The sequence below is a fragment of the Dinoponera quadriceps genome, unplaced genomic scaffold (assembly GCF_001313825.1).
Source record: "Dinoponera quadriceps isolate SergipeBrazil2010 unplaced genomic scaffold, ASM131382v1 scaffold1290, whole genome shotgun sequence".
Lineage (NCBI taxonomy): Eukaryota > Metazoa > Arthropoda > Insecta > Hymenoptera > Formicidae > Dinoponera > Dinoponera quadriceps.
Genome location: NW_014555424.1, coordinates 62,924 through 89,728, shown reverse-complemented (window position 1 = coordinate 89,728; position 26,805 = coordinate 62,924). Strand labels below are relative to the sequence as shown.

Sequence of the window (26,805 nt, the reverse complement as noted above, 5' to 3'; positions counted from 1 at the left end):
CGCAGTTTTAGAAACGATGTTTAAGGAGATACTTCAAGTACGCGGCACTGTGCGTAATTTTAAGTTCTGACGCGTTCTTCCACGCACGTCGTTCTCCGGTTTCAGGTACCACTAATGACTAGTTATTATAGTCTCGTTATTAGCATCAGCGGAAAAAATTCTGTGCTACGATTGCCAAGGTGATCTATCGCGATGTAAAATTCATTGTCGCCCGGGAGATCCTTCCTAATTGAGTATAAAACCTCAATTTGACCTCGATTCGGAAGAGGTACGCCGATTGTCCCGAGGCGTATCCTCTTCAATTGAGATCGGTTGCGATATTCAGATCTCGGCGTTTCTCGCGGAGTTTCACCGATCAACGTAAACGCGGTATCATCGTTGTCCGCGAGCGAGCGAACGGGCGAGCGAACGAGGACGAGGAGGACGAACTTCCTCGTCGTGCAGAGAGAGAGCCGAGAAAGGCGATTAGCGGTGGGCCTCGTCGCCTTGGCAGTAGGATCACGTCAGCGTTAACACGCGCGCCAGGAATCCGCGTCGGGACACATACCGATCATCATCGTCGCGATCGACGATACTTTTTATTCGGAAACGTCCGTCTCCCCCGTGCGCAAGAAAGAAGAACGTCGCTCGCTGAGCATAAGAAATCTATTATGCGGGTAAAATGAAAATTAATGTACGAAAGAAGAAGTCATTTTTATCAAGGAAAGAAGGGAATTAATTAAATTAGCAAGAAAGACTCGTGATCAAGAAGAAAGAGAAATTGGTTATTGGAAAGGAAAATAAAATCATTATTTTGATTTTATTTATTAAGTGGTTATTAAAAAGGTCCCTCTCTCTACGAGTCTTGAATATTGAATAGAAAGGGTTGAATGGCAAATTTTTCAAATGGAGCACCGAGTATACGCCGCAATCAGCAACGATGCGGAACTCACTCTAAACCGCAAACCCTAGGCCGATGACCAGTTGTCCCGCGGAATAAAAGAAAAGCAACTGGAAACTTCGTCGGGATCACGACGAGCCGGAAAATTCTCGGCGAAATTGAAGGAAAAGATAAGAGAGGGAGAGAGACATCAAGAACCTCGTTGAGAATTCGGCTTGTCCACGTTGTTATACGCGAACTTTCGGTGCATAATGCACTGGAAAAAGACACGTGTAAATGGAAGTTAACTGCGAGGAAGATGACTTTGACGCGACATAGTGATCAATTTATTCGCGACAAACTTTAATCGACTCTCGAGAACGCTGCCTCCGCGACTTACGACGCACTGTGTATAGCAGCGAGAGCAGTGTTCGCGAAATTGCACGTCTTCGCTTATACACCGGGTGTGCGCTATGAACGACGACGTTGTCGGACAACATAACGGGTGGTACACAAGTAAGTACGTGGATTACTCCGAATTTATCGTCTGTTATCACGTATCGCTCGATGCGTACTTCAGCACTTCATAAGACATATTTTAGACCGAGCATTGCTGTTACTTCCATCAGACTGTTCAATATTGTTCGATCTTTCTTTTTCTATACGTGTAACGAAAGAAAATTTAACGAATTTTTTACGAATATCTCATACAAATTATTCTGCAAAGTACAAATGATAAAATCCTCCACAAATATATTACGAATTAATTTTCGAATTGCTAAATAGAATAACGTTCGTCCGTCAGTAACGAAATTTGCTAAACTCCGTAAATCGTTCTGAAAGGCTGCAGAGACAAATTCTTCCGCCTCACAGTCGGTATCATTAGCATCGACCTTTTTATTCAAAATCATCCATCTTTCTCGCACCTTTCCTCGTCGCTAAGACAGAAAAATAAATAAATCGACTCTCCGCGCAAATTCTTGCTGGCAAAAACGTCGGTGATACCCGGGCCGGGCCGTCAAATGAAGATGGATGCGTCGGACGGCCGGTGCATTTATTTTTCGCGGATGCAAAACGCGTTGCACAAGCTACCAACGAGAGAGATAGAGAAAAGAGAGAGAAGGAAGGGACGCACATTGTATCCGCTCGTAAATCAGCACCGGCTCGAATTATTAGCGCGAGAGTTCGCGCGATCGATCACCGAAATCGATTTTACCGCTGCGGTACACGCGTCGAAATTAATATTTTTAATTGCGTGCGTTATATGCGACGGATGATTAACGGCCGCGGAAAAAAGCGAGATCAAGATCGGATCGATCTAGGTTGCATCCTAGCAGCAGCAGCGCTTTTTGTTCAAGTTCTCTATTTAGGGTAGTAATACGACGACATTCGTAACGTTGTCGTCGATGCCACTTACAACGTAAAGTAAAAGCGACCCTAATTTTGTCCCAAACATATACAACATTCATCTCTTCAAGAAAAGTATCTCTTCTTCCTTCGAGAGGCGCGTAATTCCAAATTCGTGTAGGAATCGCATCGCGACTCGTGTGGAACCGAATCGATGCCACATTCGAAACGAAGCGGAAATCGCTCGAGCGACAGGCAGCTGAAATAGTCTCGACGCGTAAGAGAAGACACGTGTTTTCTAACACTCATTAATCCGTTAAAATGAAGTCCGAGCCGCGTTGTCGACCGATTCGGGAATTCTCCGTCGTCATCGTCGTCTCGTTCCTCTTCTTTTTCCTGTACGACCGCGACTTTCACCGCAACGCGCCTGTCGTGCGGGAGTTCAGAGTTCAAGAAACAACGCGCACGCATAAGCGGCAGTGCGAATAATTACGCGATACGCCCCTTTTTCTTAGATTTTCACCGATTTTTCGGAAACGGCCTCGATTCCGTTGTGAGAGGAAAACAACAAGATCCGAAGTTACGATGCCGTCGTGGACGTTAAGTTATTCCGAGCCACGACGACGTCCTTTTCGAGCAGTGACCCGCGACGAGCGCACCGTCGACCGCTTTGTTTCGCAGGGCACGTCCAGCAATTAGTATTCAGTCTGCTCGGGACACCCAGTGTAAGCATGTATATAAGATACTGGCTTCCCCAAGTAAACTTGTTTATCAAGTTACACGCGGCGAGCGCCGGCGAGCCTCGCTGGAAAAAGATGAGAAAGAGAGAAAGAGAGAGGGGGGAGACTCTATGATGACGGGATTTGTCCATCTTTCCCGTCGGCCACGCGCTGTTCAGCAAGAGAGAACAGCAGGATATAACGTACGAGCGAGTCACTACTTGGAACGAATTTATCGTTTAGTTAATTATATTTCTTCTGTTTTTTCCCCCCCTTTTTTTTTTTTTTTTTTTAAGGAGCAACGTAATAACGGTAATTCGCACGGTGAACCTCGAAGAGAGCACCCTGTTGTCTCTTCGCGGCGATCGCTCGAACGCAACGCGAGCCACATGAGTGCTCCTATTCGGCACGAGGAGGAAGACGTGCTCCTCGTCGAGGAGGCGACATTACGCCGAAATTGCCGAGGAATGTCCGTACCGCCGCCATTTCTTCCTTCCATCATGCCCCACGCAAAAAAGAGAAGGCGAGCCGCGGCGGGAAGGACGAGCGCTACTAAAAGTCGACCGGTTGGCAAGAAGGAGGAGAAGAAGAGGCAGAAGAAGAAGAGGAAGAAGCGGCAGCAGCAGCAACGGCAAGAGAAGAAGAGGGAGGAGGATGAGGAGGTGGAGGAAGACCTCTCAGGGAGCAGGACGATCGCGAGGAGAGACGACAGAGACAAAGAGGCGAATGTTAATGAGGCAGATCGACCTCGCATCGCGCGTGGATCTCGCCAGGACTCCGCCGGGGGACTCTCTGATCCCCGATCTCGTCGAGCTTGGCCGAATTTGCGATCGCGAACGAGAAGTGAATTAGAGCGATCAAACAAATCATAACAGACAATCGAGAAGAGGAGGGAAAGATGAGAGAATAAAAGAAAAAGATAGAAAATTCGAAGTCATTGGACTTTGATTTTCTCTCTTTTAACGACCGCTTGATCCGCCAGCTTATCGAGATTACTTCGCGAAGAGGAAGAAGCCGAAGAGGAAAAGAAGAATAAGAAGAAGTATTCTTCTTCGTGAATCACACACACACACACACACACACACAAGACGCGCTTATAGGTCGGAGATGCATCGACGTTGCGTTTCGACGTCGCCCGGCCAGTGAGTCGACGGACGGACGATTCTCATTAATTATCGGGCGGATTTTGAGGCCCGTCGTGCCTCGTTAGGCCCACCGCCGCGCGATCAATCTCGAGCGGGTCCGTCGCGTAACAAAGAACCGTATCGCGCGAGCGGAGAAAGAGAATGGGAAGAGGAGCGAGCCTTCCCCTGACTAAACCCTTTCAGAACACACGTGGGCGATCGTTTCAGAGAAGTAACTCCTCTCGTCGGAATGTTACAATATTCGGACAATCGTCGTCTTGCTGACACTTCACGCACACGCAAGCTTGATGTAGGCCACGCCGAAGTGGTCCAACCTGTATAATCATTGGCGAATTAACGTCGTGAAAAATCAAGGTCGCCGTCTCCCTCTTCGTTATGCCCGTCGTAGCTCGGCCGCCGTGTTTCCTCCTCAGTGTTCTCTCGAAAATATCGCGATGTGATGTCGTGATTTAGCAGATGCGCACGACCCTCCGCCTCGTTCACGCTCCCCTCTTCGAGCACAATGCCTTTATCGGCGCGATCGACCAGTCAATCAAAGAGTCGGTTCACACGGGGGATCCGTGGGACGCGTCGCGGATTGAAAACGGCGAGTTAACGAGCTCGCGAACGACGACTGTCGAGAGGCGTAGCTACTTCCGAAAGAAAAACGGAAGAGCGTTGACACGAACTCAAACGGAAAGCACGCACGATACGTATTCCCCGCTGAGATTGACGTCCGATCTCGGGAAGAAGAAGAGACGAGATCGTCTCCGAGGATATATCTCGTGGATCATTAACGGCGCTACCGGAGGAACGCTCGGACGTACAGAAGGCGGCGAGGGACCTCAGGGCGTTCACCTCTCGCTGAAGCGGCGAGGAACGGCTTCCGGTCCCCGTGATGGAGGCTAACGAACCGCGGTATCCGGTGTCGTCCGTTTACCACCGCCGAGGGTGGTCGCGCGCGTTGCTCTCATCATCGACACGTCGTGATTTGCGAAACCTAACCCCGCGGAGCCTAAACTGTCACTTTCGAATCTAGAAGAGCCATCGGTCGAGACGGGTTGCGCTGGTCAGGGGTCGATTGTCTCCGGGAGTCGAGAAAGAGATAGAGAGGAGAGGTGAGAAGGGAGGGGAGGAAGGAGGAGGATCGTAGCGTCCTTGCCCGCAGCTCCGAACTGGTTATGTCAAACAGCCGGCCGACCGGGCCTGCGTTGCGCTTAACCCGCTTTCAGATTTCCTGGCAGGATTTCGTCCCCCAAGCGCTAGCTTTTTTCGCCGGTCCTCCACTTCCGGCTGTGTATCCTCCCCCTCGTTCATTATTGCGCGTCTCCGAACTGATGAGCTGAAAGAAAGATTTTGCTGGCGCAACTAATCGTGCTGATTGGCTAAAGATGTTTCATTGTTGTAATTAGAACTTCGGTCACTGGTGTAGCTGTACTGCTGAACTTGCAGGTGTCCATACGGAGATTCAGCTAGTGTATGGGCACTTATAAGTTTGGTTACAGTAGACAAATGTGTACACCCAACAACAGTGACTGAAGTTTTCGTTGCGGCAGCAAAACATGTTCAGTTAAACCATGATTGACAGCAAAATCTTTTTTCCGTGCGCGATTACCCCGCAGGGGAAGCCATTTTTTAGGGAAAATTAAAGGACACACCGGCGTGTCTCCTTCAAAATACGCGATCCAACGGACGTATCGTTTGTCACGTTCGAGTTCGATCATTCCTTTTTCCATTCCGATCGAACGAGGAATGCTGGGGGACGTTTTTCAGGACACGTGATGCGAAACGTAAATAGAACACTGCAGCGCCTTTCGAGGGCGCACAAACGGAAACGGTAAAGATCGCCGAAATCTAATGAATTCACCGGGACTCGGAGCTGCCGATTAAAACGCGGAAACCGGTCTCGAATGTCGGGATTTTATTAAGTCCCGCGGTACGCTAATGTGCTTAATTAGACGCTATAAACTTTGAACTCGCATTTGCATAAGCTACCGGTCCCGCTTAGTATCGCCGGCATTAATCTGTTATTTATGCGCGACAAATAGAGGAGAGGTGGGTGTATCGAATCCGCGGTATTTCGCTGTGTTCCGCGTAATTAGTGATACTAATTAACGGCCGTATCCCATCCCACTGCCCTCACCTCTACTGCCGCGCGCGCGCAATTACGCCGAGGTAAACACGGTCCCCGCGGGCCCTATCTCACCGGCGAGAACGAGTACATCGCGACATTTTTCGAACGCGTGTATTAACATGTAATTCCGTTAATTCCGCGCGAGAGGAGAGGGCGGTCGGCTGAGTGTTCCGTTTAATTGATATAATCTTTCTCCGGCCGCGGTGAGATCGTGCGATATGGCAGCCGTGTTATTACCGAACGCGAGATCCGGTGCGCGGTGGCGCGTGTTTTTCAAGTCGCTAGTAGTCGAGGGTAGATCACCTGTCGTTAGCTATTAGTCAAGGAGACCTCGTAATTATTAACCACTGAGGCCATTAGGCATTTAAGGAAGCGCGTCGCCTAGAGCTAAGTCTCCGTTCTCCGCCGTCGATCCTCCCTCCCCTCGTGGGATTATTTTAGCGAGGCTAATGAATTTTGATAGCCGGCCTGCGTAATCGCGAGCGTGTCTGATCAGGTGGAGAGGTCTGCGTTTCATGAAACTCTCCTTCTCTCTCTCTTTTGAATGCGAAACAGTGCAATTACGGTAAAAAACGCGACGTTTAAGTGGAGCGTGACGTATGTCAAATAGGCAAGCTGAATTTAATTCCCTAATTATTGGGTTGTAATGTCTCTCGGCGGGCAGAAGGGAAGGGGGACGAAACGGTATTAAATTTCACGACGCGATCGCGACGATCGTAGATTCACGTTAAAAGGGCGTCTTCACGGGTTGGTCGTGTGAGCGTCGACGTTTCTAAAGGTCGCGACTCTTCGCTAATTCCTCTCGACTTTCGCGAGCGCCAAAGCGGATTCCAAGCGGAATCATGTAACATGTATACATGTATACATGTATACATTAGTTAATATACATTAACATGTATAAACGAGAAAGCGCGAATCTTAAGGTAAAAGTACCAATGCCCGGACATATACCTAAACCTGGATATTTTTATTATTTTAATCTTTAAATACGAATATTTAAGTTTTCAATATAGAATAAATGTATGTATTAAATGTGTATATATATATATATTCATAGTCAAAAGTTTAAATATTCGTACACTGAAAGAAGATTTAGTAATAAGTAACAAAATTTGCCGACCAAATATTTGATTACTGCAATCAAATAATTTAGTCCCGTATATTATGTATACAGTACTGTAGTTCTGCTTATATTCAATACACTAGATTATTTAGTTGCAGCAATCAAATATTTGGTCGGTAAATATTCACCAATTTTTAATACTTATTACCAAGTCCTTTTTTCAGTGTAATTAGAAACCGAAATAGTAAGAATATCCAGATTTAGGTGCGTGTCCGGATATTGATATTTTTACATTATACGAAATATCTCGACTGGATAAGCGAGACCGAAGTAGGATGTCGTTTCATAAGGTCCGTCCTCTTCTCTGTTACAGGAAGACGTTCTTTCACAAGCTAGATGATGTTCGCCAGGCTCTGCAGACAAGTTCCAAATGGTGAGTGATCTTCCGATAAAATCAATTCATTCTAATGTATGAATATGTCAAGTTGGATGTGGTCAATATGATCTGAGTGAATGAATGAGCTTTGCTCGAATTTAAGTGAACATTGTCCGTGAAATTCAAATTGTCGGGTCACGTGTGTCCGGTTTTAATTCCATCGTTCCGCAGTAATTAATGCAACCGTAGCCCTTTATCTCGCGATTTCGTACTTGAAGGAGGCGGCAAGGCCCGCTCTTTCCGAGGGGAGCGATCCCCTGTGATCCTCCGCGAAGCGTTCTTCCTCACTAATGTCTTTTTTCTGCGAGGACATCGAATGCACTCGGTCCGCTTTGCCACCTTTCTTTATTCCGAAGAAGTGCACGCGCATTGCGGAGAGCCAGCGTCCGCACAGCGTCGCTTTGTTCCCTCTTCATCTTCGAGCACATCGTCGCGCCAGTGGCTCTCAGTTTCCGTTCGCGTCTCTAAATCTCGCTGATAATACCGATGTCGTTATTCTCCATTAGAATTATCATGGAAAATTGTTACAATATGTCATAGAGAGAGTATCATTTTATTGTGGTGATGTCCTTAAGAAAGAGTATTGATTACTTGTATCAGTAACCGACGAATGTTTCAACAATTAACTGATAATGCTGTATCAGTTCGCGTCAGTAACTGAGTAATAGAATATCACCAGTTAATTTCAACATTTATCAATTACTGATGCACCTTAGTATAAGTACTTTTTCTCACACTCGTAAATGTGCCTGCACCATTCGGAGAAACTCTTCGCGCTCCAAACGCTGCTCCATAAGGACCCGAAACGAGGCGATATGAACGGCAGAACGGAACGCAGCATCCCTCGCAGTCCATGGCGACTGAGGACCGAGGCAACGACCGGCAGTTCTAGCCGATCGTCGATCCATTAACGAAGCCATCTTACCGGAATGGATATTTCCCCGGTTGCTGGCTATTAATGTTCACGGTTCTGGCGATCGAGATTGGGGCGTTTCGTAGGAATGCTGTCTCTCTCTCTCTCTTTCTCTCTCTCTCTCTTTCCCCTCTCTCATTCTCTTCTCGTTTCTTCCTTCTATCTTTTTCTCTGTATCGTAATAACTCCATTACAACCAACTGGGCCTGCGGTATTAATTTCTCATTTTCATCCCGTCGCGACTACCGTCTCGACTTCTATTTCGAGGATCCGAAGAGCATCTTATCGGCACTTGGTATTATCGCGACACCTCCGAGACTCTCGGCGCATTCGCACCGTCGTTTATGCGGCTCAATGATAGAGATGAATTTTGCAGTCGAGGGATAGTTTGATATCATCCTCTTGTATCGATCATATCATAAGAAATTGCATATTTGCTGTACGGAGAAAATAAATTTTGTTAGAACAGAAAATGTTTATCAATTGCTATTTGCTGGATATATGGACATTAATATTCTTAACAAATCCTTCTGCTGTCCAAATAAATGTGTTTTGCTGTCATTATATATTGATAAACATTTGTTGTTCTAACAAAATTTGTCTTCTCCGTGTGAATGGCAGAATTTCGAAATCTCTGAAGAGTTATAAAAATAAAATTGGTAAAATAGTTGTATGATGGGGAAATTACATTCCTTCGGACGATGAATATATTTCGGATCGAACGTATTTTTATGTCCACTTAAACTTAGATTAATCTTAAAAATCCGTAGTTATTTTTGAGATAAATAATAATTTTGTTTATTATTAATTACCGGGTATTTTCTTTCCCTCGTCTCTTTTTGGAAATCAATTTGCAAAACAATCGAATGAGCGATTGACATGAAATAGAAGTCGCAAGTCTTCGATCGAAGAAAAGCATCTCTCGTGGGACGACGCGGCTTTTGAGCGAAACGCCGAGTTTTCGACAGAAATGGGGAAACGATCGCCGCCGATATCCCTCGACGGGAGAAGAAATCCTCGGGATGCGAGTTCGCGTGTCGAGGTCTTGGTCCAGCGTAAAGGCGTGGGAACGGGAACGTCCTCCGTGCTTTAAAGCCGCGAATTAACTCCTTTTTGTTTCTCGCGCCGCGGCGCGGATTTTCGACGTCGAAATTGCCCAGCCACCAACTCGGGGGTCCTCGTAACGAGACCTTTTCGGTCACCTGTTATGCGCCCGTTCTTTCGGTTCGGGAGAAAAAAAAAACTCGTGAGAACCACGATACGAAAAATATCTCCCGTTGTTCGATTTTACGAGTATGTGTCCCGTTATTTTCACACAAAGCAAAAAGAAAATCGCTGATCTGTCTGCTCGTCGGTGATTCGACTAGCGAAAGATTTCACGACACTGTTTCTTTCTTTTTTGTACTAATCACTCGTAGGTAACTCGAAGGCCCAATGCTGCGACGATTTCGATATCGAGACCGTTTCCAGAACATTTCCAACTGCAGTTAAGCGTACACTCGTCCGAGGAACGTGGCGCACATGTTGGCTGATAAAAAAAATGTTTATTAAGCTCGGCTTAATTAACGAGCCCCCTCGAAAGCGGCGGAGTCGTTCGCCTCTTAATCGCGCCGTTAGATATACTCATGAAACTCTAACGCTTAATTCCGCGCATCGGAATTAATGTCCCAATTAATGACTTCATCATGGCGACACACCGGGCCCCATCGGAGAAATTATGAGCCAGCGAAGATGTGCGTGGCGTACGGGTGAGATAAACGATCAAATTGAAATGGGATAAAATTATTACACCGCCCATGCGTTTGTTTAAGAAGGACATTACGTAACAGAGATTGTTCACATTTTCTATCTCGTGGTAGAGATCGTGCAACGTCTCTCTTCTCCTCTCGACGTTGTAAACGTGCGACTTCCAACGTAGACTCGCTTAACTCGGCGAAGTTTCGACTTAACGGACTCCATCGGCCGCCTTCAACGGCTCGTTTCTCATGGGGCCGAAAAATGACCCCCTCGCCCTCCGCCTCCGCCGTTTTTCGTTGACCCCACTACACTCGCGCGCTACCCGCCGAGGTAAAAAGGACATGAAAAAGGGGGGTTTGACCTCAGCGAGAGGAATCGAGTGGGAAGCGACTCTTAAGGACGTCGGCGCCGCTTAATTAGCATGATAATTAGTTGCGCGAGTCCCGCGGCGCGAACGACGAGGATGCGCCTCGCTTAGGTGCACGACGAACGGCACGACGTTGCTTTACTCGCGCATCCTCGGCACTGCTAGGTGATCGATTCTCGCGACGTGATCGCCATTAATTTATTTTATCGGTGATTAGTCTCGACTCATCAATTGCTCGTGATCTAGTAATTAATTAAATCGGCTGTGACGAACAAAGTTGCGTTTTTTGCCATTAATCAGAGTTAATAAAAAAATTATATTTTATAACAATTTAGGAAGAAAAAATATTATGATCTACTGGTAAATATATATTATTATAAATATATATATCCTAACATGTTTAATCAAAATGAGTGAAAGTTCTCTTTTCAACGCGAGACCGCTCGCATTATCCGTTCGTCGGACGATAAAGCAAGGAAACTCATTTTGTCGATCTCATCGGATAAATTTAAATTTTGTTTCGCGGGGGGTACGGGTAATGAGATAAACGGCTAACAGACTTTTAATCTCAAACGATCAGAAACGAGATAGACTGGCCGGTTTGATCGGTAACACGAGTAACACCGAAACCAAGTACGCACGGTCGTTAGGATGCACGATCGAGTTAGGTGTTTAACGATACCGTAAAATCGTTAGGCCGCTCATTAACAGCCTCGCCTAACGCACACGCCGTTTCTTTTTCTTCAGGGAAGCACGACGATCTCCGGATAAGAGAGCGATGCTTTACGATCTCTGTCGCGTTTTCCCGTTTCTCGTCTCGACTGAAATCTCAGATTAGAGGAATACCCAGCATCCCGTTGAAATAGAGGGAGATTTAAGAACGATAAAGACGCGTCGTTATCGGAGCGTTTCTTCGGTCTCTTTCTCTCTCACACACACTATAGGGTTTTCATACCATGATACACGTACTTAAAATTTGCCTCGCGGGGAAAATAAACTTTCCACCTCTTTGTCTCTCTTCGGTCTTTCCTATCTACTCGTTGATTGGCGCACACGAGACGTTCGTGGCTAATGAAATTTAATTACCGACGCACGCGGTCTCTTCTCTCTCTTATTCGCCGGCTTCGAACTTTTGACGCCGAAGGTAATTACTTTCCGTCGTACGAGCTTAGACAATTATCTGGATTTTTATCGCAACGCACACGACGTTCTTCGATTTTCCAGACGCGAAAAGACAGGCCGATGGTCGATCGTCGTGATACTCGGCCGTCGATAGTATCGCGAGCATGCGCGGCGTTACGTCGGCAGAAGGACGCCGCGGGACGTCTCGCGGCGCGAGACGAAGAGCATTGTCCGCGCAGCGGGACGCGATGTTTAAGGGGCGCCCGGGGCGAGGTGCGTCTCAAATTGATTTGTTGTAAGCGATACGCCACCCCCGGCGAGCGAATGGCACAATAATTGGCTACATAAACAATGACCGACGAAACGATCTCTCACCCGTCGCGGTGCCGTCCCTTAAACGCCGTTATCCCGCGACAATGTGGGACAACGCGAACGGAGCTTCCTGCGAGGTATATGCGCGTGTAAATTTCGGATTTTTCAAAGGTGCACGGTAGATGCGAGCAGTCGCGTGGAAAAAAAGAGCTCCCGCAAGTAAAAATGAGCAAAAACGCACCGACATAGAGAAAGGAAGAAGAGGTGGCCACCGATCGCGCGGGGTATATCGCGGACGTTCATGCGAACCACAATGAACATGTATCAAATTTATGGCGCACGGTTGTGTGGTACCCCGCGCGGTTCCGCCCACTCACACTCGTGTGCACGACCGTGATTTATGTCGCTCGTAAAGCAGTCTATACGCGAGCTGAGAGAGGGAGGCGGACAATTGCAGGAGAAAAAGAAAATTATCTTACATTTTCCCGACTTAATTCCGGGATTTCGAGTCCAATCGCTTCTTAATTACCATTCCGAAAGTAACCGTTAAATTATCACCGCGTCGTGTTTCTTCATTCCTGAGGAAAAGCTAGAACATTAGAACCTGTACCGGATGGGAAAGTTCGGTGGTACCAGGCTCTCGTAAAAATGCTGAATATACAGATGGAATTAAATTCAAGAGACCGCCGCGATTTAGCGGTAAACGCGAGATAATAGCGGTGCAGGCGAATGAAAATTGCGGCAAGACGACGCGACATTTATTGCATGACCGTGATTTACGGTGAAAATTCCGTGATACGCGAGACTCTCTTTCTCTCCCGCTCTCCGTCGAGAGAGGGCAAAGGGCTCCTGGGAATACAACGAGTGGACTTTCAATTATTTCGATGGATATAACTGGAGTCGGCAATGGCGTAGCTAGATTTTCCAACTCTTTCTCTTCTATATTTAAATCAAAATTTACATCTCGTCTTTGAATCAGCCTCTCTCGTGCTTCTCTCGTGTATTTTTATTCCCGAATATTCACGTGTTATCGCTGCGAATAAATTAAAATGCGTGAAAATTTATGCTCGGTGTTGGAAAACGGCGGAGTTTTTCCTCGGACGTTTCTGATGCGTCCCTGAGAGAGCGGCAGGTGGACAGCGAATTGATGTCGCCGCAACCAATGCGGTAATAACGTTCATCAAGGCTTTATCGCCTATCGCTTCTCGTCGATTTTCATTCGCGCGACGTGGCATCCCTCATCGAGAAATTACATCGACTTCTAAATCAGATTGCCACTACCGCACATATATCGAGTGCGTTTATTCGTCGCGCATCTGCCGGCTCGCTGAAAGAAAATGTTCGGTACAGACTCATTAGATTTACGACGCTACGCGACATTTCTCTTCCAATGAAACTTTGTCGAGCATATTAATCGCGATAATTCGATGTCAGTGGCGGACTAAACGGCAGCTCGCCGATGCGACACTGTAATCTAAGCCTCCGATGCGCTCGATCCTGTCTCTCTCTCGCGCGCGCGCGCGATCCGGTGATAAGCCGGTTTACAGCAAGAGCTGCGAAAGCGATCGCGCGACAGTACTCATCGCGGAGGGCTTATCTTCCCGGCTATCATAAATCCGCGATCGCACGGCAATTACGTCCGTACCAGCGTTGCCCGCTCTTGTAATAACGACGCCATAATCCGGGGACGGCGGGTATTAACAAAAGCAACGGTAACATTGTGCGAGCGGCCGGCACTCATGAATAATTTATCGGCCGTCATTCCGCTGACATAAGTCGACATACATCGCCGCACGCGTTTCCGGCTGAACGGTGAGGGGGAGAAGGAGAGAGAGAGAGAGAGAGAGAGAGACGGAGGAAAATATATATTCGACGGTAGCTATATAATTAACTAGGAAGTATTACATACACGGCGAACGTATTATCATACCGTCCCCGAAGGTTTCACGTGTTATCGTATGATTCACTGCGATTAATTAATTTGACTAACGCGCAACTAACGATGACGTTTCACCGCGTATCCCTCGTGATAGAGTCGATTATTATTCACGAAACAAATCGGAAGACATCCAAGTTAGAGGCGCTCGATACAACATAAGAGCCGAGAGGTAAATGCTTCCGTACCGTATCGTCTCAACGCACTCTTTCTTTCCTCCCTTTCGGACCTCCTCATATACTCCCTCATCGCGTATCCTCGCGCACTTACACGGGCGCACGTGCATGTACGCTATATTAATTACAATGATTTCCTGCCACTTATGCCCGAGCGAGATTTAAATTATAGATATCCACCGGCGTGGCGCGCTCGCTGGGGGAGGGAGGGAGGGAGAGAAAGAGAAAGAAAGAAAGAAAGAAAGAAAGTGAGAGGGCCAGTGAAGGGGCCGGTCGTGATTACAGGGTGCGCGCCAACATTTCAGGAATCAGACTCGCGTCTCGGGTCACGGGTCAATCTTACCCCTCCCTCCTTCACCGATTCATTCCGCCATCGTCGAAAATTTCTCATGTTTCTCGAAATTGAGGGAATTTTCATCGCGACCAGTCGCGTTAGTTTAAATTTTAATTATTCGCAGAAGTATTTTTAGGTCGGACGACACGCACGGTCGTGACATATCGTCCTAAGCGGCGTGACGTCGTAAATCAGAGTGCACCCACCGGGGCCGGTGTCCTCGGATGACTTGGGGCTCCGAGAGTGCAATTAAATCGTAAAGCGCTCGTCGCGCATTAATAATAATCAGCCACGGCGCGGAATCGTGCGGCGCATACACGCCGATAAATTCGCCGAGCGGTTTCTTCGTAGAATCCCCCGCACGCGTCCGGTAATATTATCGTTACCTCTTGATGTTCTTTCACGAATTTCCTCGAGAAAACCGTTCTCTCTCTTTCCCTCTGAAAGGATTAAATTCAAGAGATCGAAGCTCCATCGCGATCCACCTTCCGCGAAGCGTTTACGTTTCGTGACTATATATCTTTCGAGGTTGGGAAAAGAGAGGAGGAGACGACGCTTCCTTCTTCTCTCTCTTGCGAAATCGTTATCATTTAACGCGAAGGCGAAGGTATCATTCGGGCGCGTTCAAGAGACAGCGGTCCGGCTTCTCTCCTTCGTGCCGGCCCTCGAAGTTTATGCGTGCCTGTTTACCACCCGGTAAATGTTATGCCGTAGCCATAACGTATATCTCGGCGGGGCCCGTACGCGAGTCCCGTACGGGACGGCCATTAGCCGCATTCAATCACCATTACACGCTCGCGTGCTTTCTGCGCCTCGCTCGCCTCTCTTAAATCCTCGCGCCCAGGATATCGAGGTGAAAATATAGCGGCCAGGACGACGGTGAGAAGCAAGATTCGAAGTTCATCGCTGTTTTCTGTTCGGATCGCGCGAAGAGGTCGCTTGTAGAACTCGACGAATTCATTTGCGAACGATCACGGCGGACTATCGGCCTCGCTTCGGTGGTTGTAACCGACGCGCAAATATTTCGGCCGGGTGGGTCCGTCGGATTCCCGGGACCCTTTCTCGTCCGCGGCCCTCGGGCCCCTCACGGTTCCCAGGGAGGTCAGAGGTCGCTGGGCCCTCCTTCACCTTAGTCTCTCTCTCTCTCTCTCTCTTTCGCTTTCCTCTCGACCCGCCACGTCTCTTCAGAGCCTCCACCGCCACTTACGAACCGCCCAGCTCCCTCCCTCCCTCTCTTGAAAGAGTTATTCATTCGTTCGGGCATGACGAGAGACGTCAGGACGACCCCCTTGCAAAAATCGCGAAATTATAAAGTAACCGGAATAATCGAAGCCAGTGGACCGACGTAAAGGCGAAGCGCGCGCGGCAAGATAGAAATGTGATCGGAAGGAAGAGAACGATTCGATCGTTCTCTCCGAGAAGTTCGCCCTATCAGTTGATTAGGGACACTCGATTCGGTAAGTATCTTGTGCTCGTCGCCAAGATTGAAACTTTCTCTCCGGACATCCTTAATCCGTCGAAGGATTAGCCTAGTTGAGCCTCGTGTGGCTGACACGCAAGCTCTCGATTCGACTCTCCGGGTAGAGATTCCCTATCGATCTACTTTTTTCTTTTTTCAACGGTGTAACGGTATTTCTCGGCCGTCGAGGGGGAGGGTACGCCGAGGTGCGTGTACCGGGTGAACCTTGGTCGAAAGGGCGGCTGGGCCAGGGTCGTTTTTGCCAGGCCTGATAGCCGACAATTACGCGGTCACGGCGATTGGCCGGGCCGTTTTCGCGGGAAGCATGGACCAATCGAGGCACCGCGTATTACCTCCTCTCTCTCTCTCTCTCTCTCTCTCTCTCTCTCTCTCTCTCTCTCTCTTCGGTTCTCTCTTCTCCTAGAGTACTACCCGGCACGCCGCAACGAGCATGCTCCCGTCGCTCTTTAGTCTAGTCAGAGCTGCATCTGTGGGTGAACCTGTAACGCACCTGTAATCTCTGCCGCCTCGACGATCAGTGAAAAGAAAAAGACAGTGCGGGATAAAAACATGATTCGTTCGTTTTTCTCGGTTCTCGTTTCCTCCTAGTCAGTGCGAAATACGTCATCGTTTCGAGATCGACGTGAACTCCGAGGAATTCGAGAAAGATTCGGTGAAGCTACGCGTCTTTGGCGACGAGAGAGCATGCCTCTTCAGGATCCATCGAGATGCAGTGCGTCGTGTTGGTTCGTGACGCAAGTGCGGTAGCGATGAGTCGGATGAATTTCACGATCCGCCGGGATTCTGGGTGTTTCGGTGAGAAACCGCCGAGGGAGCGAAGTCGTCCGTGCTGTGCAAAGTGACATCGATCGACGATCTTAATTATCTTAATAATCGGTCGTCTGGATGACAGAGCGTCGACCGGCTGATACGATAGCGCGGTGATTAGCGGCTAAATGTTAACGAGTTAACGTCGCATAGGGCAGGTAATTCCCGTCCTCGTGGGATGACTTTTTTCTCGCGCGGCGATATACAGACATCATCCGTCAAACGGTTCACAGGAGGACACGGCGTCGAAGAAACTCGATAAGAGCGTCGGATGACGACGGAGATAACGAGGATTTATGGCGGATCGGGTGGATCGTACGTCAGCATCGAGAAAGCCGAGTAGTTCATTACGGCCTCGAAAGAAGTCGTGCTCCGGGTGTTCTTCTGTGATCTATTCGCGCTCCTGATAGGCTCGGGAAAGACGAGCCGGGGAAAAATCGCGCGTTGACGTGCGTATGCTTCCCGGCAAACATAGGACATTTCGAGACTTTCGCGGTCGGAAAGAAGAAGGAGAGAAGCCACACTAAAGAGAGAGAGAGACCTATGACAAATCGTTGGATATAAATTACAGCATTTTTCGAGAGAGGTATTCATTACTGTTAAAAATCGCGCGCGCGGACGGCCACTTAGCGGCACGTTTGTCACGTGCGTGCAAATCGACAGTCACTCGGCCGAAACATCCTCCGACGAGAGCAACGAGTGCTCTCGATGATTTTTTTCAAAAACTTCACGCCGCTCTTTATCTATGCGATCGATCGGCGATATCCGTGAGTGATGTCCAATCTGTAGCACTTATCTAATAATAATTAAGAGTCGATATATATCGATTCGAAGGTATATTAATATGATGATTACTTGAACGTTACATAGCGTGTCTTACACCGGTGTCTCGCGTTTTCGTTCGATCCGGCCGACGTAATCGACACTCGGATCGATAAATCTTCGCCGCGATCGGCCGCTTCCCATGGGACCCCCATCGCCGGTATTCCGCCGGTGCGAGTAAACGAGCAAATTCGTAGGTTGCGTCCCACCTATACACCGGCCCCGTACGCGCGATCGCGAATCCCATAAGTCACGAACGCGAATACTGTGTTTAAGCGCCGCGAGCTCATTCTCGTCCATTATCCCCGTGCGATGCCGTGCGTGCGAGGCACCGAAATATTTTCGATCATCTCCTCTGGAGAAGCCGAGGAAAGCTCGAAGACACGCGAGTCGTGTTTGCCCAGGCGGAATCATCTCCGTCGACCGAGAGATCGCGAGAAATCCGTGAGATCTCTACTAGGATACTTGCGGTGTATTTCACCCTTCCCTTGGGGATATTATTTTGCCCGCGATTTATCTTTCGGGGTCATATTCAATTTGTCGTTTTCTCTTCTTATTATACGCTTGGTTTCGCGAATCGCTGAGGCAAATATACTTGAAAACACTCTACTATTCTGTGCCTTTCTTCGTCCAAGATTAGAATATTGCTCTATTATATGGTCTCCTCATCTTAAATACCAAATTGTTTCGAGCGTGTACAACATACATTTTTACATCTTGTCATCTAGTTATTATCGAGTTATTATCTTGCCTACATTTAATATTTTATCTCTGTATTTATTTGTTTTGTATTTTATTTTATTCTCAATTTCACTCCTGTTATAATGCATTCATGTACGATAACTTTCTTATTATTTACATTTTTTTCATACTGTACGTCTGTCTTACTTGTTTGTTAAAAGGTTGTTCGTGTATAAAGATGATTATTATTACTGTCATACGTGTATATTTATAACGTGTTTCTTACAAATCCCTTCTGAATTTATCATTCTGATTATATTCAAGAAAAGGCAACAAATTATCCATGCTGAGAGCTGATTCTAAAATTCCTAGATTTGGAAATTAGGAACGGCGATTTCTAGATTTCACGTGTTGCAAATTGCGTCTCGACGTAAAGAAAAAAAAATCCGCCACGCGCTGCTACTCTCTCGTTACTCGTTGTATGCTTATTAGCAAGAAGCGCGGAGTTGAAACGCGTCTTAGATCGCGAAGACGCGATTGCGTCGAAAGAGCGCATAGTGTAAATTCGCGTCCGGACGATATTCCGCGCGAGATAAATTAATTCGCGCGCGACCGAACGGCGATCTCGTGTCACGGAAATCGACTTTGCTATTTATAAAAATAGAAGATAAACGGCAGCGATGGGTGACAGTTCGAACGTTAAACGACGGAGCTACGCCGGATGAATCATTAATGACGATTCCAATTAAATGTCATCGTCGCGCCTCGATATTAATCGGCATTGGCACGCGACATCGTTGTTTTGGAAAATGACTCTACCAGGGTCTGGATTGTAACGGGAGAAGGCGATTTCGAGAAACATAAAAGGCAATTTATCTCGTTAGTTTATCGGTGGAGTTCGGGTATATCCTGTATAAATCGCCCGGTTAGTTCCCCTTAAATCGTCGACTTGGCTTCTTTCCAGACTGCAAAAGTCCTTCTTTTGATCATTCGCTAATTAATCCGGACGCATTTCATGCTTGATTCATTTATACTCAGACGCACTCGCAAAGTTAATATCGCTCCCTTTAAATACGACCTGTTTAATCCGCTTCGAATGACCAATCAGACTGTCGTTTCTTGTTTCAGGGGACCTGAAGAGGCGACACTCCTGGAGCAGTGAGGTCGACTATCAGCCAGCGGAAACGGAAGCTGTGACCACTTCGGGGGGAGATTCCGCTGCCTCAGCCCCTTCGGACGACGACAGAATCTCTTACAAGGTGCCGTTTCGTTTCGCAATCCCTCACGTTTTCTCTGCGAGACATTTCGAATTTTACGAATATAAATTATCTCCTGTCAATCGTCGTTTCAAAAGCAGAATTCCATGTATCGACATGAGAATTAAACGATACAATTCTCACGCTTCCACAATTCCTCTTCAAACTGGAACATTTTTTGTTTTAAGAAAGAAGAGAAAAAGAGTTTGTCTTCGCCTCGTAAAAATCTCGCTCTCGTCGGCGGGAGGATCTCACGGACGTTTAACCGAAATAACATTTCGCATACACAACGAGCGAGAGCGGATCATTGCGCCGCGCAACGGTGCATCTTCTTTTACTACTGCGGCCAGACAACGCCGGCGACCGTAAAATCCGAGCGAACACCGCGCCGTCGGCTTTTAACAGCGCTGCTCCAACTGCCGCGGTTACAACTGCAGAAATTGCATCTCGAATTGCGTATCCGCCGCGTGTCAATGACGCCGGCGGATCGCTGAGCACCGACCCGAAAAATTTCGTCCCTCGGATCCCACACGATTCTCAAAGCGAACCGAGAGAAAGTAAATCTCATTTGAAAACTAAGTAACACATCGGATGTTAAGCGATTTCTCTCGCGACACCTCAACGACAGTCCTTTTCTTCGCCCGAAGCGTTTCTTCAACGTCGCTCGCTTTCTCGTAACTCGCGTTTTTGCTCGCCGAATACAAATAACTGCCTCCATTCCTCCGATTTCGAGATGCATCTATTCGCACCGACCGTACCGCTTCTCGGAAACCATCGCGTCTCCGCCATGTATAGGGCGGCCACCCTTCGCTTGCGTTAAAATGCGAGGGTGCGAGAGAGGTAGGGAAGAAACGGCAGGGAATATTTTTAGACGATGTAACGAGCGGCCGCTCGTTCTTCTCCGTCTCGACGGCGATGGCTCCTCTTCTTCGTGCACCGTAGGCGTAAAGGACGGGCCGCGATCTTTGTTCTCGTCGTACAAAGTGCGAGCATTTTCGGACGGGGGGTTCCTCCGTGTAATTTGCGCGTCTCTCCTGCCTGCGATCGACATATTGAGATAATCGTCGACGCGATTCAGCCGTCATTGCAAATGATTGCAAATTGTCTTCTCGTAAACACGGCGTCCTTCTTTTTTGACGAACGAATGTGACGCGTGGCCACCGCTACTCTAGTATTACCGCGGAGCCGGTTCTAAATCAAGACTGCAGTTCCTCGGCGATTCTTAATTGCGATTTTATTGCACTAGAAAATCAGACGTCGCGTTACACCAACGAGCGGAGATACCGTTAATCCTGTCGACGAGAGAGGAGGAGGGGGGAGCGGCCAGCAAAGAGCATAAACGTATAAACGGCTGATAATGAACCCGAGCTGCAAGGACATCGGAACGGTGCAAAATAGAAACGCGAACTTTATGTCGCGAATGCGTTCTGTGCTTATAAAGATGGGTTTACACTGAACGAACGAACAGCGAATGAGTGCAATGTGTACGTTCGCTTATAAACGCGCACGAACTTCCTGTGATATGCGATCAAATCAAAACATCCTGTTTGTTATGGCGTACACATTTTCCAAACAACGAAAGTTTACATTCCTTCGCTCAATATATATCTAGTTTAGAGCAAAATGATTGGTTTAAGACAATGTTTCATGCCTTTTGTTTTGAAGTAAACGACTAATCACACTCGATTGATCAATTTCCTAAGGCTTAAATTCTCATTGTAGACAAACCGCTGCGTGTAACAAGAAGAAAGTGATAATTTTGTCACAAGATTGAGGGAATAAAACATTGTCTTAAAAGTCAGCCATTTTGACGAATAAAATGTTGCGGCCGACCCATCTCGCGCCGTTCGGACTTCATAATCGTTCGCGGGATCATAAAGCGATGCGATAATTCCGATAAGGGTGTCGTGTTCGTGGTTAATAAACTGGGCCACCTGAAGCTGGTCCAAGTCCTTCGGCGAGCGCGACCCTCATGAATTTTTACGAATTGTCCGGCCGGATAATTCGCGCGTTTTATCGAGGCCACCGGAGCAGGTAAGCAGGTCGGATCTCCTCGCGACGATGATCGCGACCTACGACCCCCATCTCCACGTTGAATTCCACGTTCTCAGATTACGACTTTAACTTGGCCTGTCATCTTTGTCCGATCGATCGCGGGACGAGAAATTCCTTCGAATGCAGTTTACGAGCGCGCGGACGAGCTGCCTCTCGACTCCGGTCGTTTCGTTAAGTGGAAAATAGAGCAGAACAAAAACTTCCCCGTCGATCGGAGCCGCGCGGGAGGATAAATCTCGGGAGGGTGCTGTTAACGCGCCGCTTTGGGCCCTCGCTAAATACGGGATAGGCGAGTGCGTAGATATAGCGCTTTATTATGATTTACGACTTTCTCGGAAGGTACGCGTGGCGTAAATTACACAAGCGCGGGATAAAAAGGAGGCGATCGTAAATCAGCATAAAAATATCGGGGAGAGAAGGAGCAACGATCATGTGACAGTGGGTGGTGGGAGAATTATTTACACGATCTGTTCTTCGGGATAATTTCACCCGTGAAGAGAGAGAGAGAAAAAGTGTTGCGCTACGAAGTCTTTATCCCGAGGTAGGATTACCTCGGGGAGCAGAAAATGCGGCGAGAGTGGCGTGTGCATTCTCCGACTGGCGTCCTTCGATCTGTCCGAAGAAAATCGAGAGGATCCCTCTCGCGAAGGTAAAAGTGGTGGCGTGCACGATAATTCGAGCTAAGACCTTATAATTAACCGCGCGAGCGAGGGGAAAGTTCGATGAGAAACGTAAGGGCGGGAGGGGGGCAGAAAGACTGACGTTTTGGCGGGATGGGGTCAACGGGGTTAAGTTTCCGCGGCGAGAAACCTCACGGAACGCGCGAAAACGTAGAAACGTGTGATCTTTATACGCGGCAATCGTAGTCACATTTTATTCTCACGCGCGGGAAAGGTGGATGGATGTGAGAAATGATTGTGACGTAACGTCGTGGTGAATTGCCGTCGTATGCCGCGGATTATCGCTCCGACGTTCGTCTCAACGTTCTCAGAGCTGCGTTACTCGCGGAGACATCGACCCGTATGTTTCGAGATCGCGCGCAATAACATTATCTGGATTACGATGTACACACGATGTTCGCTCAAAGCGACGTAGCGTTGCAATTAGACCGCTGCATCGATCAGACGGCCTGAATCCTCTCTCATAAGGATTTTTATTTTGCGCGCATTTAACGGTGCCGTGAACGTCGCCGTCCAGGAAGGAGGGCAGAGAGAAAGAGAGCGGTTATCACTTGCGGACCCCGATAAACGCGTCGATGCATATTAAAGGCGCATTTCACGCTCAGCTGGACGGGAGGGTCCCCTCGGTCAGATATCGCGAATAGCTATGCATCGGACAGAGACTTCGTTCTCGCGATCGTTGCCCCCGGCGTTACCTGGGTGGAGATGTTCAATCAATCAATAACATTCGTAATGCATTCTGATAACGTTAAAAGTAAAAATGCGCGGCGGAGATTTTACGGCGACGAGGTCGTCCGTAAATTTCGCACCGAGGCCATTTGTTTTAGGGGGAGGGGGGAGGGGGGGCAACGACCGTAAATTTCCGCAGCGCGGTAAAGCACGAGCGGCAGGGAAGGAGGGAGGGAATAATTCATCTCGGTGACTCGCTGCTGCGCGGGTTAATTGAACACCCATGAGACGCATTAATAATCCACTTTGTGCGCGAAAGGAGATGGCCTCCGCAGGGCCGACGAGAGAAGCCGATACAAATTACCCCTTCCGGGCTACGGGCCCTCAGTCGACCACGTCGTGCACGTTTCTGTCTTTCCCGATAGTTATTGATTTTTTTCTGCCCATTATAACACATCGGCCTTCTCTTTTTTTCCTCCGTTCGTTCGATACTTTTTCACGGAGGCCCGCTTTCAGCGGCCCTGGATCTCTCCGTTCTCTTCCTCCTTCTCTTCCTTTCAAGAGATTCGTCGGCCACCTCGACCACGGAAGCGCGATTTATCTCGCGCAAGAACCGCTTCCTCTACTGGGTGTCTCTATAGTCGGGTTTACCTGTGGTTTACCGCGATAAATTCGGAATGGAATATCTCCTCGTAAAAGATCTGACGGAAAGAATGCTATTCTTTTCAAATTGTTAATCGTTAATTAAATATCATTGCCTTCCGAATAATGGTCCCGATCGCGAAACGATACACCAGATGCAAGTAAGCAGGCACATTAAAGAAGGCGATCGCTCTGCATGAGCTTCTCTCTCTCTCTCTTGTCAAGGAATATAAAGATATAAAGGATACACTTCAGCTTCCTGCTTCGTTCCAAGCGAGTAGTTTCGTTCTAGAAATGCAGGGACGCGACGCGATATCAATATAAAGAAATATCGCGCGACATTACACGGCATTACACGCGTCGCGCGAATAGTGTGTATTAATTCAACCGGAAAAGCAGGAAGCGTCGAATGTATTTATCAGCGCTTTGCCGCGTATGAATAATTAAGTTACAATTAATTGCAAACTAGAAAGAAGAAAATCACGCATGGGAGAGAAGAAGAGTCATAATTATTGTAATCATTAAGGTGTAATTAATATACGTATAAAAAAGTTACGAAACTACTCTTGTCCGAAGAAAAAAAACCTCTCAAACTTTTCTTATTTTTACGCACATCTGTCACAGGAATATGGCCGTTCGATGCAGACGGTGGACTTGGTGGCGGACTGTCCGTTGCAAATCGTGACGGGTAGCTCGAGGTCACCGTCACTCTCGAGATCACCGACGCCCTCGCCGCCGTCGTCCACGACGCTTCCCGCGTCGACGGGGAGCATGGGGCAACGGTCGAGCGCCCTGTTGCGCCCTAAAATCTCCCTGACTTGGGTTCTTCGTGGCCAGCAGCAACCCGGGCCCAATGGGCCGACCAGCAATGGGAGCGGAGGTAGAATCTGCTCTTTCTTTTTCTTATTTCATTAACTTTCCTTCATTTTCTAAGCTTCGAAATTATTAATTGTTACAATACACATATAATTTTAATCTATTTTAACCCTTATCGGATGCTAGCTTTTTATGCGTGATTCTCACTAGCTGGTTTCGGTAAATATGCGAACCTCCTACGTGACGTACGACCGCAGCGACGAAGTATTGTTGTTACGTGAGAGGTGACTTACGACCGATAAGGGTTAATAACGAAAGTTATGTAGTAGTATAATGAAATACGAAAAAATCTTCCTGTATCACGGATCATCTTAAAATATTTTCTCATCCTATTTATGTTAACGAAATTATGTCAATTCCTTGAAGGTACGAACAGCGATCGAGACACTTTGTCGCGGGGCAGTAAGGAACGATCTTCGAGGAGGAGTGTTAAAAGTGTCAAGGAAAAAGATACTAGCAAGGAGAATATCGAGAATAAGGAGAGCATCGAGAAGCGGGAAAAGAAGATTCTGCACAGGCTTGAGAAAATCGAAAGAACCGAGAAGGTAAAAATCTCGTTAAAGACGTTTCTTTCTGCACTTCATCGAAATAATTCCTAAGATTACCGACAAGGTGACGATCGACAATGAAAGACGACTGGAGGAGAGTCCGTTGGAAAAGCAACACTCCGACAAGGAATTCGTGGGTCCGAAGGATACGAAGGAGAAAGTGAAGAGAGCCGTCTCCGAGCCCTCCCTGGTGTCGCGAGAGTCAACGTCGACGCCCAACGGACGAGAGAAACACAGGCACAGGCGGACTAAACGCTCGCACAAACCTAGACCACCAAGTAGATTTGGCTACGAAATCGCCGATCTCGACGCGTTCTTAACCAAGGTGATTTCGCTTTCACTTTGTACCGCGAGATTCAATTTCAGATACACTGACACGCACGGGAAACATTTCAGGCCTCCATAGAGAGACCAGCGAACATTCCGGTCGTCTTGTCCTTCCCGTCGGTATTGTATCAGACCCAGGGTGGCACTCAGGACGAGATGGCCCTTCCCTTGGGCACAGTTGTGAACGCGGTCTTCAAGAACCAAACCTGGTTATACGTGCAAACCCCTCACGGCCAGGAAGGCTACGTCGGCTACGCCGCTTGCCTTCCCCTAGGAATCCTACCACAACCTACGCGAGGACCCTGTTGGGAGGATTCCACTGACGTCTTCCCTCGGCCTCTCGGTGAGCGAAGTTCTTCTCCTCGAGTCTCTTCAGTAAGAGGACGTCACTTATAACATCGAAATTGCAAAGTCTACATATGTAAATTCACGTATCGTATACGTGATCTATACTTTTTTGAGTCAATTTTGACTTTACCGTCCAAGAGAGATCTCGTATTATTCAACTTTTAGGGAACATGACTGACACGGAGAAGCTCCGTGACACCCGGTCGGAGTGCGGAGGGGCTCGCAGCGGCCGAGTTCGGCGGAGTTCGAGAGACGCGGTGTCCGCGTGTGGCGAGCGCAGCGTCGACCGGTTGTACCTGAGAGCGGCGGCGAACGCGCGCACCAAGGGCTCGCGGCATACGTTGCTGGTGATCAGGAGCGACTACGAGGCGCGTGGTGGGAACGCACTGACGGTGTCCAAAGGCGACGTGGTGGCCTTACTGAGTGACCACGTGAGCGACTGGTTTTGGGTGCGCTCCAGAGACGGCAGAGAGGGCTTTATCCCGGCGGTCATCGCCGGCCACGGCTTTCTCTAATCGCCACAGAAAGAAAGAAAAAATTCAACAAAGGTGGTGCGCCGATTCGAGTCTTGTAATATAATCTAATCTCTATGTCCATCGATACGACGTATATACACCGAGAGACGGAAAGAAAGATTTTCACACTATCGAATTTAATATAATTCATTGCGATCTTTAATTTATTTTTAGAGAGCTGGTCAGGCTGCGATATTACTCGCCGATATATCTCACTTTGTACAAACGTAAAGCAAGATTCAAATTACTCGACTACTGTTAATACTCGTGGAAACTCGATTAAATTATTATGTCACTCTGCGAAATCGACGTTTTCGAGCTAAACCAAATTGCTTCTGCATGAATGCTAATTTAATATTCGCGAGATCGTCGCGAAAGACGATCCGTCGTTTTCGGCCTTCGCGAATATTCGCAACAGCGAGCGAGGAAGCGATCTGTATATTTGTACAAAGGAAGTATCGTATCATACAAAATGTATACATACACTTTATTAATATATATATATATATATATATATATA

General features: G+C 47.7%; 2 protein-coding genes across 3 annotated transcripts in view; one reads left to right on the top strand and one right to left on the bottom strand.

The window, feature by feature from the left end:
- The first annotated feature begins 793 nt into the window (after positions 1-793).
- On the top strand, positions 794-26,285 carry LOC106744132. The gene is made up of 8 exons (XM_014618605.1): positions 794-1,375; positions 7,620-7,679; positions 19,498-19,628; positions 24,296-24,551; positions 24,914-25,092; positions 25,160-25,420; positions 25,492-25,765; positions 25,936-26,285. Exons 2-8 carry the CDS (start codon positions 7,643-7,645, stop codon positions 26,283-26,285), a joined length of 1,488 nt encoding a protein of 495 aa, XP_014474091.1. The 5' UTR covers positions 794-1,375; positions 7,620-7,642.
- The window catches only part of LOC106744129 (THO complex subunit 6 homolog), a 4,079-nt gene continuing 3,466 nt past the window's right edge, over positions 26,193-26,805 (bottom strand). For both annotated transcript variants that reach the window (XM_014618598.1, XM_014618597.1), the window contains exon 7: positions 26,193-26,281. The gene's annotated coding sequence lies outside the window, so the exon portion shown is untranslated. The remainder of the gene's footprint in view (positions 26,282-26,805) is intronic.

Bases quoted from the DNA above. Each gene is read 5' to 3' on its own strand.
- LOC106744132 (XM_014618605.1), top strand. From the start codon at position 7,643: ATGATGTTCGCCAGGCTCTGCAGACAAGTTCCAAATG. The intron at 7,680-19,497 runs GTGAGTGATCTT...TTCTTGTTTCAG, and splicing joins CTGCAGACAAGTTCCAAATG to GGGACCTGAAGAGGCGACAC. The intron at 24,552-24,913 runs GTAGAATCTGCT...AATTCCTTGAAG, and splicing joins GACCAGCAATGGGAGCGGAG to GTACGAACAGCGATCGAGAC.